We start from the raw sequence: 14,668 nt of genomic DNA on the forward strand, positions 1-14,668 counted from the left end.
GAACTTATGTTACTGTCAGAAAGTTATTTCTGATGTTTAGTCAGAATCTCCTTTCTTGTAACTTGAATCCAACAGTTTGGGTCCGAGCCTCTGGAGCGGCAGAAAAAAGGCTTCTACATCTTCCATGTGATGGCCCTTTAGATCAGTTCCTCCTTGTTGGTGAGGCCCAGGTCCAAGATAGAGGATCCCCTTGTTACTTCTTCACCTTCTGGGAAATGAGCTAGACATGCAGGCCTGTTTGCAAGGGGCCTTCCGCAGCCTAGGAGTTGAGACAGTGGGGGGACGGAGGAGACCCAACAGGGCCTTCATTCATTTATTGAGTACAGGAGCAGCTTCACACAGAAAGAGGCGGTCCTTAAGGTATCCTGGCAGTAGCAGAGGAAGGAGTGGGGCACACCAGGCCGCACTTACCTCGGGGGTGGCACACCAGACCCAAAGGTGCAGCACCTTCCAGCCCCACGCCTACTGCCTCCCCCTCAGCTGTCCCAAAAAGGCAGCGCGGGGCTGGCATCTGCCCTCTAGGTGGAGGACGCCTGGGAGGGACGCAGCTTCGGTGGCACACCCCGCCACAAGAATGTCCCACCCTATGGAGTGGCACTTGCGGGCGCCATTCCCAGGTGCCACTGGGACTCCCTGCGCCACTGTATCCTGGTCCCAGACTGTTTGGGGCACTGTGAATTCGGATTTGAAAGCCAATTCTGAGCCAGCGTAGCTGAAACATCACTAGGGTGACAATTGTCAAGGGAGGGGGCCGCTTTCCTGAGTCCTCCCTCCAAGCTACTAATCAGTCACACACAGGCACCAAACGGGTTACCAGGCTTTACTGGCTGGCGCCAGCTACAGAACATCAAACTGCAAGTTTAAAACACTGTGTTTTCTCTCCCTTCCCTGGCAGGTAGAAATAATAATAATAAATAATAATAATTTATTATTTATACCCCGCCCATCTGGCTGAGTCTCCCTAGCCACTCTGGGCAGCTCCCAATCAAATGTTAAAAACAGTACAGCAAAGATTTATAGGGGCTGGGGAATGCTGGCAACCAGCCAGCCCGATCGCATATTCCCACTTTGGGGACTAATTGTTACCAAATGCCTGACCCTCCCCCTCCAGCAATACTTGCTCACAGGATCACTACTTCATGACAGTAACGATCCGACTGCCTTCGTCCTTGGCTGCTATGTCTGTGGCAGCTGAAGCTTCCAATCTTTTTGAAAAGCAGACAGGGCACAAATGTTTGTATCCAACTTTGGAATCATTTTGTTCGAATGTTTCTCAGCTGCCTCCTTCATTTGTTGGGGGGAATATGTTAGGTCAGGTGCATACAGATTACATTGAGTTTTGAGTAATTGGCAAGAGTGTCCAGTGGTGGCACCTTACGCCAAGCAGAGTAAGCTGGGTGAAGAAAGAGTTAAATAAGCCAAGGGTCTGTCTGGAGAAAGGAGAAAATAGACCCCAGCAGTATCAGCTGCTGCAATAACCATAAATACATCCCTTCATTAGCTCTTTTTATGGGTCATGGTTTATTTTAGCATTTGAAGAAAGGGGTGAGAGCAACAGGCATAAAGAAGGGAGTGAAACATTAACTGCCTTGCTATCAGGACTATTTATGGCTTCGTAGCTTAAAAACAGAAAAAAAGCTCTATCTTTCCTTCTTCTCACCCTGATAACTGATTTAGGGCTATTTCATGGGACCACTTTGTACGCAGTTTAAGACATCATGAGCTGGCTTTTCCTGCAGTTAGCACGCGGAGCAGTCTTGTGAAATGCCTCACTGTGCGATGGGATCACAATGTGCCACAAATTAGTTATTCCAGGAGATTGTATCTTGCAAATTTTCTCATTGGAAGCAAGCTGTGTGGAGGTGATGGATTTCAAGTGGCAGATTTTTGAATGTTAAGAGGAGCCCCGCAGGTCAGAGGCCCACCTACCTCACTCTCCATGCTGCTCTGTCCCATCTGGAGCAGCCGGGGAGTTATGTGAGGCTGCTGTTTGTGGATTTTAGCTCTGCTTTTAACACTATCCTCCCCCATAGACTGGTGTCCAAGCTAGAGGCGATTGGACTCTCCAACTCCACCTGTCTCTGGGTTTTGGATTTTTTGTCAGAACGTTCTCAGAGGGTTAGAGTAGGGTCACATATGTCCACAGCCCTTAGCCTTAACACCGGCTCACCACAGGGTTGTGTGTTGAGTCCCCTGCTCTATGCTCTCTATACGTATGACTGTACAGCCATCTATTCCAGCAACAAAATCATCAAGTTTGCTGATGACACTACGGTGGTAGGGCTCATTTCAGGAGGGGATGAGTCCGCCTATCGGGACGAGGTGGAGCGGCTCTGTGTTTGGTGTGGAGAGAACAATCTGGCTCTTAATACGGCTAAGACCAAGGAATTGGTGGTGGATTACAGGAAAAAAAAGGCGGACATTCAGCCCTTGTATATCAACGGGGAACGGGTGGAGAGGGTGGCGGAATTCAGGTTTTTGGGAGTAACTATCGATCAGGGCATGACTTGGAGCGCAAATACCACTGCTCTGGTGAAGAAGGCCCAGCAGAGAATTTATTTCCTCAGACTTTTGAAGAAGAACAATCTGAGTGAGAGACTGCTGGTGTCCTTCTACCGAGGCTCCATAGAGAGCATTCTTACATACTGTATTTGTGCTTGGTTCTCCAGTTGTACAGCTAGGGAGAGGAAGGTGCTCCAGAAGGTCATAACCACAGCCCAAAGGATTATTGGTCATCCTCTCCCATCTTTGGAAGAACTGTACGGTTCCCGTTGTCTTAGGAAAGCAAACAACATCCTGCAGGATTCATCTCACCCGGGATACAGTCTGTTTGCACTACTGCCTTCTGGCAGGAGATATAGAAACATCAAGTCAAGGACAAATAGACTGAAAAACAGTTTCTGTCCAAGAGCTGTGGCCTTTTTGAATGCTGTAACTCGATAGTGTGACCTGGGAGTTTGATGGGTGTTGGTGTGGGTGTGGCTGGAATGTGGTTTGTTTGGTTGTTGTTGTTGTTTTGCTTTTGTTGTTTTTAAGGGATGGCATCCAATTTCGTTGCACTTGTGCAATGTTGCACTTGTGTAATGACAATAAAGAATCTAATCTAATCTAATCTAATCCTGTTCTCACAGAGATTATTAATTGATTATTAATAATAATCCACAAACAAACGTTTGTCGCTGTCTTTGAATTCCCAGGCGGGCTCTGCAGTCGACTATGATCAAAGATGGGCTTATCCTGTGGTTGGTGGATGCACTCAAAGATACAGACAGCATGTCAGATTACACTTTGGCCTACTCCGTAGCCTTGCTCATGAACCTCTGCCTTCGGAGCTCAGGTATCTTTCAGTTCGTGTAAGGAAATATTATGTGCAGCGGGGATGGGAGTGTTGGGATACTGCCAGGGAGACATCATCCATCAAGGCCCCACGTCGATTCCGGACGATCCATCGATCTCCCGTAGACACGCAGTATCATTCAATTAGCGACACGAGCCCCAGAAATAGCTTCTCACATTCCAGAGCTCTTGCACGCTCTATCATCAGAAAATGCACAGCGAAAGATGCACGCAGGAGAGCATTATTTACAACTTTATTCAGCGTTGGTCAGAACAAAGAAAACATGACTGCCTGCTTTGGTGTCTCAGGCACAGAGAGAGAAACGAAAGCAATAGAAAACATAAACTTCCTGTGAACAGGAAATACGCAGACTCTGTGACTCACAAAGCCTGCTCCCTTTTAAGGTGGAACGGAAATATCCTAACATCGAGACCTTTTTTTTTAGCCTGGGGACTGCATTTCCCCATGGTGAGCTTTCTGGGGTGTGGTGGGGCACCTCCCAGTGGTAAGGGGGTCCAGGGGCAGGAATCTGTGGGGCAAAGGCCTTTCAATCACACACATGTCAAAGGTGGCCTGATAGGACTTGGGTTAGTTTGCTCAGATGTCTGTTGTGAATTGGTTTGGAAACACAGTGCAGATAAAATGGCTTGTATATTATCCAAATTGGATCAGGTAAGCAGAGAGTGAAGGTACGCTGGTGTCGCTGTGGGTTAAACCACAGAGCCTAGGGCTTGCCAATCAGAAGGTCGGTGGTTTGAATCCCCGCGACAGGGTGAGCTCCCGTTGCTCGGTCCCAGCTCCTGCCAACCTAGCAGTTCGAAAGCAAGTCAGAGTGCAAGTAGATAAATAAGTACCGCTCTGGCGGGAAGGTAATTGGCGTTTCCGTGTGCTGCTCTGGTTCGCCAGAAGCGGCTTAGTCATGCTGGCCACATGACCCGGAAGCTGTACGCCGGCTCCTTCGGCCAGTAAAGCGAGATGAGTGCCGAAACCCCAGAGTCGGTCACGACTGGACCTAATGGTCAGGGGTCCCTTTACCTTTTTAAGCAGAGAGTGGGAAAGACTCAACCCTAGACAATGCTGACCTAGTGCCAGCACAATAGATTTTGCTGCCTGAAGCAAATTGCAGTCCTGCTCCCGGTTCCTAATAGCAGCCAACCTCTTTGGCACCTGAGGCAGAAAACCCCACAAGCACCTCCCACCCTCCCTGGTGCCTTCTACTGAGGCAGACCATCAGCACATCCAACTCAGTAGCATTTACTTCTGTGGTAGCCAAAATGATGTCTTCCAGCTCTTCCTGCAGGTATCTGGTAGATCACTGTGAGAGCAGGATGCTAGGCTAGATGGGTAATAATAATAATAATAATAATAATAATAATAATAATAATAATAATGTATTATACCCCACTCATTTGGCTGGGCTTCCCCAGCCACTCTGGGCGGCTTCCAACAAAATATTAAAATACAGTAATGTATTTAGCTTCCCTAAACAGGGCTGCCTTCAGATGTCTTCTAAAAGTCTGATAGTTGTTGTTCTCTTTGACATCTGGTGGGAGGGCGTTCCACAGGGCCAGTGCCACCACCGAGAAGGCCCTCTGCCTGGTTCCCTGTAACTTGGCCTGATCCAGCAGGCTCTTCTTGGTCTAAATCTCAAAAATCCCAAAGGTTGTGTCGTTAATTCTTCTTCTTCTTCTTCTTCTTCTTCTTCTTCTTCTTCTTCTTCTTCTTCTTCTTCTTCTATATTTATTTATACCTCCCATTTTTCCCTGACAAGGACTCAAGGCAGTTCAGATCTAGAAGGGTAGCCCAGGTCATATTAATGGGTCAGAAATTCAAAATGCCATCTTCTTCTTCTAAGGAATGCATTTGACTCGATGGAATTTTGTCTCTGTGTTTTGAACCTCCACAGGGAAGAAAATGTGTGTGAACATTGCAAACGAGGTGCTCAAAGTTCTCTCAGATCTCCTTGGCCACGAGAACCACGAGGTAATTTTATAGCTAATACTTGCAGGTATAAAGAAGGAAGGAGGCAAAGATAAAACACTTTTAGAAATCAAAACAGAACATCTTCTATTTATTGCAAATAAAAACCTGGGTGTGTGACTGTTTCTGAAATACTTTGGTGGCGAATTGAAGTTCTTCATCTTGGGAAATTACTGTATTTTTTGCTCTATAAGAAAGACTCATTTTTTTCCTCCTAAAAAAATAAGGGGATATGTGTGTGCGTCTTATGGAGCGAATGCAGGCTGCACAGCTATCCCAGAAGCCAGAACAGCAAGAGGGGTTGCTGCTTTCACTGCGCAGCAATCCCTCTTGCTGTTCTGGCTTCTGAGATTAAGAATATTTTTTTTCTTGTTTTCCTCCTCCAAAAACTAGGTGCGTCTTGTGGTCTGGTGCGTCTTATAGAGCGAAAAATACGGTATCTGGACTCTGCAAAGGCACTCTTCTTCCCTCCACCCTCTTTTTAGAATTCTCAAAGGGTAACAGAAAAAGTAAGAAATGTCAGACAGCTGTATCATTCTTACCAAGCCCATTTGGATTCCAGACTGCCAGTTCCTGGAATTATCTTCAAAGTATCTCTCTGACCCTGAGTCACAACGCTCTGTGTCATGCGGTCCTCTTGCAGAAACGCACATGTTGCTCTCACGATTCCAGATCTCAGCTTCTGGAGATGTCAGGACACAGAGCCACCGGCTTCCGTGGCTTTGGAGGGCAATTTGCAAACTGAAAGTATTGCATTAATAGCAGCAGCGCCTTGGTGGCAGCGGCTGATGGGAACTGCAGTCCAAAACAGCTGGCGGTCTCCGGTTTGGAGAAGGTTGCCTTTGTACCTGGAACTGTACAACTGGAGAACTCTTGTGGAGCAAAGAATTCCACAGCCTGGGTTCAGTGGTGGAAAATTGTCTCCTCCCTTCCTGTCGACCACACTTTAGACCAGTGGTGGCCAAACTTGGCCCTCCAGCTGTTTTGGGACTACAGTTCCCATCATCCCTGACCACTGGTCCTGTTAGCTAAGGATGATGGGAGTTGTAGTCCAACAACTGCTGGAAGGCCAAGTTTGGCCACTACTGCTTTAGATGGTGGCAGGACATGCCGAAGGGCCTCCCCACCTAACTTCGGTGCAGTGGTTCTCAAAGGGTGTGCTGCACCACACTGGTTTGGCAGGAGAAGATGGTGGGAAGATTCAAGGGCAATCAAAGAAAAAATTGATCATTTCAATGACGTATCATATAGTATCCATGCCTCTCTTCATGAGCATTGGCTATTCTTTTGCAGTTTTCCAAGACATACTGTTGTGAACAAGTACTTTCAACGTGACAAATGTGAAATATCAGAAAAGAGAAAGGCCTCTTTGTGTTGATGAGGAGATGAGAGTTTGTTTGTCTCAAATTAGACCTGATATATAAATGAGATTTCCCAGCAAAATCAAGCTCACAACTCTCATTGCATTTGTGTACATACTTAAGGTGCATACATGTACTTTGAGAATGATTCCTGTTCTTATGTAGCTAAATTGTTTTATACTTTCTGGATGTCCTATAAAATAGTTGTGTTCTGTGTTATAAATGAAGCACTGCTAGCGGGTGTTTTTTTTGTTTCCCAATATATTTCTTTATCAATAAAAAAGCTGGGTGTAGCACAAGCAAATTGTTTTCTGAAAGTGTGGCCCAGAGAAGAAAGTTTGAGAAAGCTACTTCTGGGCCTGCCCCAAGAGGTGGGGTTGCGGGCATCACGCCCTCCCCACGTGAGCGGGGGCTGGTTTCAGCCCCCGCGAGAACAGGGGAATCCCGACCGTCCACGCCTCCCAGCCAGCCAATTGGCTGGCTGGGGGGCGTGGCTTACCCTATTTAGGGCCAGAGCGGAGGGGGCTCACCCTCTCTTCTCCGGCTAGCCCCCACGTTTTGAGAACCACCACCTTGGTGAATGACAAGGGTCAGGTGGTAGTGACAGTCTTTTAAGCATCCTGGTCACAAAGCCATTTAGGACTTTGTAGATAAATCAGTTCAATTGCGACAGGAAACATGATTATTTTTTATTGCTGTGTTTTTATGGTGTGTTCACTTTTTATTTAACACTTGTGTGGAACATCTCATGACTAAAACGGATAGTGTTTCGTATTCAAAGGGTTTCATATTCTTATCTTATTCTTTGTATTCTGATCTTATACATCTTTGCAAGGTAGGTCAGGCTTAATCCCTCCAAATTGCACCCTGGGGATAGAGACTCAGAGAGGTTGGCTTGCCTAAGGTCTCCAATTGAGTTAATGGTGGAAGTGAAATATGACCTGGGGACTTCCTGGCTTGTACATTGCACTTTTAGCCATAATACTGCATGGTGAGTTAAGGAAGAGCAAGCGAAGGTGCAGGGCAGCTTGGAAAGGCATTGCTGAAGATGTGGTTCTTGAGGTGTGATAGGGATTTTATGGCCTTAGATATATAGTAATGTTCATAACCACACTTACATAGATCAGCACAGGAAAACCGACCTGAAGCCATTTTGATTCCTAAACTGAGCAAATGTTTTCTCTGCAAGGCCAAAATGGAAAAGCCTCCTCATTGTCTTTTCCTTCACAAATCCTGTCTTAAGGGTATGTCTGTGTTTGAATAGGGTATCTGAAGAAGTGTGCATGCACACGAAAGCTCATACCAAGAACTAACTTAGTTGGTCTTTAAGGTGCTACTGGAAGGATTTTTTTTTTTTTGTTTTGAATAGGGTGTTAGCCTGTGACCTGGCCCAGGAACTTAAGTATTTATCACTACAAAAGACTGGCCAGGCTCCCCAGGCAATCCAATCAAGTAACCTGCCAGACAGGAGATAAACAAGGACAGGAGAAAAACAACATTCAAATTTCTGTTTTAAGACCGCCTTTTTTGTGATGTAGGTATGATGTATCTGAGGGGTGGTCTTAGGTTACACCCCTTCTGTGATGTAGGTATGATGTTTCTGGGGGTGGTCTTGATCTACAGGGTGGCAATTTCAAAAGTCTTTATAAGGCCTCGCGCGCCATTTTCCTGGGTTCCTTCTCCTTACCTGCGTGTGAGGGGAGCACCCTGTTGCAACAGATCAATAAAGATCAAGCTTACTAGCTGCTTTGCTTCTCAATATTCTCTGGTTGGCCTCTGTTATTCTCTCCTACCAATAGGGAACCTATGTAAGGACTCTATGTGGGCTCTTGGATACCCCATAAGGGAAAAGGGCAGGTTTTTATTTACAACAGAGGGGAGGTGGGACAGAAGAGGGAGAGGATGAACATTAGACGGTGTGGTGAGGAATGAGCTTATCCATTGCTTTTCATTTGCAGATTCATCCGTACGTGAATGGGGCACTTTACAGCATCCTGGCTATTCCGTCCATACGAGAGGAAGCTCGAGCAATGGTGAGAGAGCCTGGGCTGCTGTTTATTTGCTCGTAACAAAGCAAGGGGCTAAGTCAGCAGCAGTGAATGAGAGAAAGCTAGGATGTCCTAATAATTGCCTCACTTTCAATTGCAATGCTTGGCTTTTAAGTTGTATTTTTTCCTTCCTTGAAAAGGTCTCATGCCTCAATGGGATACTTGGTTTCTGAAGGAGATCTCAGCCCCCTCCTTCGTGGGTGTGCTGACAGAATGATACTATGCCCCCAGTAGCATGGGTGCTGTTTCCCCATGATGTGATCCCATGCTACTTTGTAAGGGAAATTCAATTTACCTCCATGTTAATTTCCAGAGCAACTACTTGGTTAACCCACACATTCTGTATTAAGGTCTTCCTTAATGGGTACCCATTCCCAGTGAGTTAGCTATGCTCACTCCGAATCTGTCCTTTCAGAAGGACAGGAGCACTTACTCCAAATCCCAGAGCTCTCCACCTTGTCCCTTTAACATTCAGAATATCTCTGATGGATAAGATTGAAGGCCCATCCAGTCCAGCAATCTTTTCTCATGCTGGACATCAAGATGCCTGTGGCAATTTGTTTCCTTCATTGCTCAGAACCGCAAGTGGACCATCTGTTGATAATTAACAGCTTTGTTTGAAGTAAGTTTACCCAGCAGGGAGTCCCTTTGACTTCATTGTCACTGGGTTTTTCTTCTAAGCATGTGCACATCAGATTGCAACCAAAATAAGGCGCATCTTCAGGGGGGAAATGGTCCCACCCTCCAGGTATATGGGCCTTCCCAGGGATGGTAGTTCTTTCAGTAAATGCATAGCAAAATGACAACGCAAGCACACCTGAGTTGGCATTCTGTTTCTCTCTCGCCTTTTTCTGAACTGGTGCTCTGTCCACTTAGGAGCTGAGCGTGTTGCCAGCAGCTGCAGCCGTGCTGCTCAGGACAATGGAGAAAGACCAGTGGGCTTGGGCCAAGGCTGAGTTTTGCCAGCTGCTTCCTAAGGAACATTTGCAAGGTCACAGAATGGTGTAGGCTGAATCAGTTCCATCCCTTGCAAGAAGTTATCTGTGTTAAATTAGGGCTTTAATGGAACCACAGGGCATTGTGAAAGAGGCAGTACGCCATCCTTGTAAGTTGGTCTTGCTGAATGGGAAGAGGTGATGAATTGCCTTCTGCAGAAATGTTTTGGTGGGAGATAACAATACACCACAACTAAACAGCCCAACAAAAGCTGGTATCTGTTCTGATTTGTGCTAGCTCTCACTCTGATTCTGTGCCATTATACGAAATCCGTTTTAAGTGTAAGCCTGATGGATGTTTGTGTTCTTGCCTGTGATTCTTATCTTATCTCCCCTAGCCTATTCTAAAAAGCTATCTGTGAACACACTGCAGCAGGGTTTTTAAATTGGTGGATCAAACGGCTTTGTTTTTAAATTGCTACTCAACATCAACTCATCCTGTATCACTTGAGAAGGAAAGATGGAAGAATCTCCCCAGGAGAAGCTTTGATGTTCTTAACTTAGAAGAGAATCTTATTATTGGCTTGGCAACTTCTAATAGGCAAAAAATGCAAGCAGACATGTTTGGATTTTTCCTCCCTAATGGACAAATGGGATGTTGTTGTTGTTGTTGTTTAGTTGTTTAGTTGTTTAGTCGTGTCTGACTTTTCGTGACCCCATGGACCACAGCACGCCAGGCACTCCTGTCTTCCACTGCCTCCCGCAGCTTGGTCAAACTCATGTTTGTAGTTTCAAGAACACTGTCCAACCATCTCGTCCTCTCTTGTCCCCTTCTCCTTGTGCCCTCCATCTTTCCCAACATCAGGGTCTTTTCCAGGGAGTCTCCTCTTCTCATGAAGTGGCCAAAGTATTGGAGCCTCAGCTTCAGGATCTGTCCTTCCAGTGAGCACTCAGGGCTGATTTCCTTAAGAATGGATTGATCTTCTTGCAGTCCATTGGTCTCTCAAGAGTCTTCTCCAGCACCAGAATTCAAAAGCATCAATTCTTCAGTGATCAGCCTTCTTTATGGTCCAGGTCTCACTTCCATACATCACTACTGGGAAAACCATGGCTTTAACTATACGGACCTTTGTTGGCAAGGTGATGTCTCTGCTTTTTAAGATGCTGTCTAGGTTTGTCATTTCTTTTCTCCCAAGAAGCAGGCGTCTTATAATTTTGTGACTGCTGTCACCATCTGCAGTGATCATGGAGCTCAGCCTTTCGCATGATGAATTCTGCATATAAGTTTAATAAACAGGAAGACAATATACAGCCTTGCCGTACTCCTTTCCCAATTTTGAACCAATCAGTTGTTCCATACCCAGTTCTAACTGTAGCTTCTTGTCCAACATAGAGATTTCTCAGGAGACAGATGAGGTGATCAGGCACTCCCATTTCTTCAAGAACTTGCCATAGTTTGCTGTGGTCGACACAGTCAAAGGCTTTGCATAGTCAATGAAGCAGAAGTAGATGTTTTTCTGGAACTCTCTAGCTTTCTCCATATTCCAGCGCATGTTTGCAATTTGGTCTCTGGTTCTTCTGCCCCTTCGAAATCCAGCTTGCACTTCTGGGAGTTCTCTGTCCACATACTGCTTAAGCCTGCCTTGTAGAATTTTAAGCATAACCTTGCTAGCGTGTGAAATGAGGGCAATTGTGCAGTAGTTGGAGCATTCTTTGGCACTGCCCTTCTTTGGGATTGGGATGTAGACTGATCTTCTCCAATCCTCTGGCCACTGCTGAGTTTTCCAAACTTGCTGGCATATTGAGTGTAGCACCTTAACAGCATCATCTTTTAAAATTTTAAATAGTTCAGCTGGAATACCATCACTTAGAAAGCAGTGCTTTCTAAGGCCCATTTGACTTCACTCTCCAGGATGTCTGGCTCAAGGTCAGCAGCCACACTACCTGGGGTGTATGAGACATCCATATCTTTCTGGTATAATTCCTCTGTGTATTCTTGCCACCTCTTCTTGATGTCTTCTGCTTATGTTAGGTCCTTACCACTTTTGTCTTTTATTATGGTAATCTTTGTACAAAAAGTTCCTTTCATATCTCCAATTTTCTTGAACAGATTTCTGGTTTTCCCCATTCTATTGTTTCCCTCTATTTCTTTGCATTGCTCGTTTAAGAAGGCCTTCTCCTTGCTATTTTTCAGAAATCTGCGTTCAATTTCCTGTATCTTTCACTATCTCCCTCGCATTTTGCTTGCCTTCTCTCCCCCGCTATTTGTAAGGCTTCATTGGACAGCCACTTTGCTTTCTTGCATTTCCTTTTCATTGGGATGGTTTTCGTTGCTGCCTCCTGTATAATGTTACGAGTCTCCATCCATAGTTCTTCAGGCACTCTCTCCACCAAATCCTTAAACCTGTTCCTCACTTCCATTGTGTATTCATAAGGGATTTTATTTTGATTGTATCTTACCGGCCCAGTGGTTTTTCCTACTTTCTTCAGTTTAAGCTTGAATTTTGCTATAAGAAGCTGATGATCTGAGCCACAGTCAGCTCCAGGTCTTGTTTTTGCTGACTGTATAGAGCTTCTCCATCTTTGGCTGCAGAGAATATAATCAATCTGATTTCGATGCTGCCCATTTGGTGATGTCCGTGTGTAGAGTCATCTCTTGTGTTGTTGGAAAAGAGTTTTTTTTGATGACCAGCTTGTTCTCTTGGCCAGTGTTTCCCAACCGGTGTTCCGCGGCACACTAGTGTGCCGCGAGACGTTGCCTGGTGTGCCGCGGGAAAAATTAAAAAAATCGAAAGATATCCGGAGAGGCGGCCTTCAGGCGAGTTTTAATTTTAATTTTCCTTCTCCCACTTAATGCCCCACACTCGCCCGAGCAGCTTGCAGTCCTCGGTAACCACGGCGACCCGAGGGAGGGGAGGGAACAGGGAAGTCGAGGGCGGCGGCGAGCCGCGATGACTTCAGTGGGCCGCGCCGCCTCGCCCTGGCACGGTGTGAGAGCCCCGGCTAGTGGCGCGAGCTTCGGAATAAGTGGGATCCGCGTGCGCGAGACCGAGATCGCGGGTAAGGAGCTCAGCCCTGGGCAGGAGGAAGCGGGGCCGCGCGTGCGGGCCACATCCCCACAGAGAGCGAGCCTCCCCCGGCCCACCACTCCGGGCAGGTCCACTCGCATGAGGGGGCGGCGATGGCGACGGCCGGCAGCTTGCCTGCAATGCCATCCCTCGAGCAGGCGAGGAGCCCGGAGCACTTGGTCGCATTCAGGATCTAGAGTGGGGAAGCGGGGCTTGTGTCTGGGCTGGACACATTGGGCTGCCTGTGCCGCTCGACCTGCGGGGAGAAATCAGGGTGGGAGTCACGACCGTGAGGCAGGGCTGCCAAGTGTGGCAGAAGAGGACACGGCCGTCGCACCTGTCCTTAGGTAGGAGCTTCTTCCGTGTTGACCTGCTGCCCTAAAGTCTTGGCTTTTTTCTTGGCTTTTTGGCGGTTGGCACAGAAGGAAGGCAAGGGGGAGGGGGAAAAATTGAAACTTACACTTTCGTGCGTCCCTCCCGGCGTGACGCTGCGTGCTGACGTCACGGGGCTGTAATGGTGGTGTGCCTCGAGATTTTTTTCATGAAACAAGTGTGCCTTTGCCCAAAAAAGGTTGGGAAACACTGCTCTTGGCAGAACTCTATTAGCCTTTGCCCTGCTTCGTTTTGAATTCCAAGGCCAAACTTGCCAGTTGTTCCTTTTATCTCTTGACTCCCTACTTTAGCAGTCCAATCCCCTATAATGAGAAGAACATCCTTCTTTGGTGTCAATTCTATAAGGTGTTGTAAGTCTTCGTAGAATTGGCCAATTTCAGTTTCTTCAGCACCGGTAGTTGGTGCATAAACTTGGATTACTGTGATGTTAAAAGGTCTGCCTTTGATTTGTATTGAGACCATTCTATCATTTTTGAGACTGCATCCCAGTACAGCTTTCGCCACTCTTTTGTTGACTATGAGGGCCACTCCATTTCTTTTACAGGATTCTTGCCCACAGTAGTAGATATGATGGTCATCCAAACTGAATTCGCCCATTCCCATCCATTTTAGTTCACTGATGCCCAGGATGTCAATATTTATTCTTGCCATCTCATTTTTGACCACATCCAACTTACCCAGGTTCATTGGTCTTACATTCCAGGTTCCTATGCAATATTTTTCTTTACAACATTGGACTTTCCTTTCGCTTCCAGGCATATCCGCAACTGAGCGTCCTTTTGGCTTTGGCCCAGCCGCTTCATCAGCTCTGGATCTACTTGTACTTGTCCTCCGCTCTTCCTCAGTAGCACGTTGGACGCCTTCCGACCTGAGGGGCTCATCTTCCAGCGTCATAACTTTTATATGCCTGTTGTCTTTGTCCATGGAGTTTTCTTGGCAGGGATACTGGAGTGGCTTACCGGTTCCTGCTCCAGGTGGATCACGTTTGATCAAAATTCTCCACTATGACCTGACCTGTCCATCTTTGGTGGCCCTGCACGGCATAGCTCATAGCTTCTCTGAGTTATTCAAGCCCCTTCGCCACAACAAGGCAGTGAGGACAAATGGGATACAATACCTAATACTATACTTTTATTAGGAGCAGCTAAAGGCTAGCTTGCTACTTGGTGACTTTTAATAAGTTTGTGTACGCAGTGCTATTTTTCTAGAAAAAGAGGTGCCAGAACTCACCATGAACACCTCCCTTGTTCTCTTAGAATGGCAGTGGCACCCACCTGAGAGGTACCGGAACTGAGTTCTGGTGAGTTCCGGCTGGAAAAAAGCCCTACCCAAAGTGCTATTTGGGTACTGTTCTGGTTTGGCCTCTGTGAGATATGGAAGACTTTGAGAAGCTGTGAACCACATTTGTTTGAGAGTTTTCTCTTTTACACATTATGCAGTCGAGTTTCCCACATTTGGAGAAATTGCAGGGGTCAGCACACCCAGTCTTAAATCATTCTGTGTTTGACTTAGGTGTCAGAAATATGTCTGCTGTGGATGTTGTGGA

General features: G+C 46.5%; 1 protein-coding gene across 6 annotated transcripts in view; it reads left to right on the top strand.

Annotated features, from left to right (window-relative positions):
• The window catches only part of ARMC9 (armadillo repeat containing 9), a 91,559-nt gene that overhangs the window by 44,578 nt on the left and 32,313 nt on the right, over positions 1 to 14,668 (top strand). For 5 of the 6 annotated variants that reach the window (XM_028731936.2, XM_028731938.2, XM_028731933.2 and 2 more), the window contains 3 exons: positions 3,198 to 3,337; positions 5,244 to 5,320; positions 8,637 to 8,711. In XM_028731936.2, coding sequence (XP_028587769.2) covers positions 3,198 to 3,337; positions 5,244 to 5,320; positions 8,637 to 8,711 — 292 coding nt within the window. The remainder of the gene's footprint in view (positions 1 to 3,197; positions 3,338 to 5,243; positions 5,321 to 8,636; positions 8,712 to 14,668) is intronic. The other variant, XM_028731939.2, reaches the window with a different exon arrangement.

This window comes from Podarcis muralis, chromosome 6 (genome assembly GCF_964188315.1).
Source record: "Podarcis muralis chromosome 6, rPodMur119.hap1.1, whole genome shotgun sequence".
NCBI lineage: Eukaryota > Metazoa > Chordata > Lepidosauria > Squamata > Lacertidae > Podarcis > Podarcis muralis.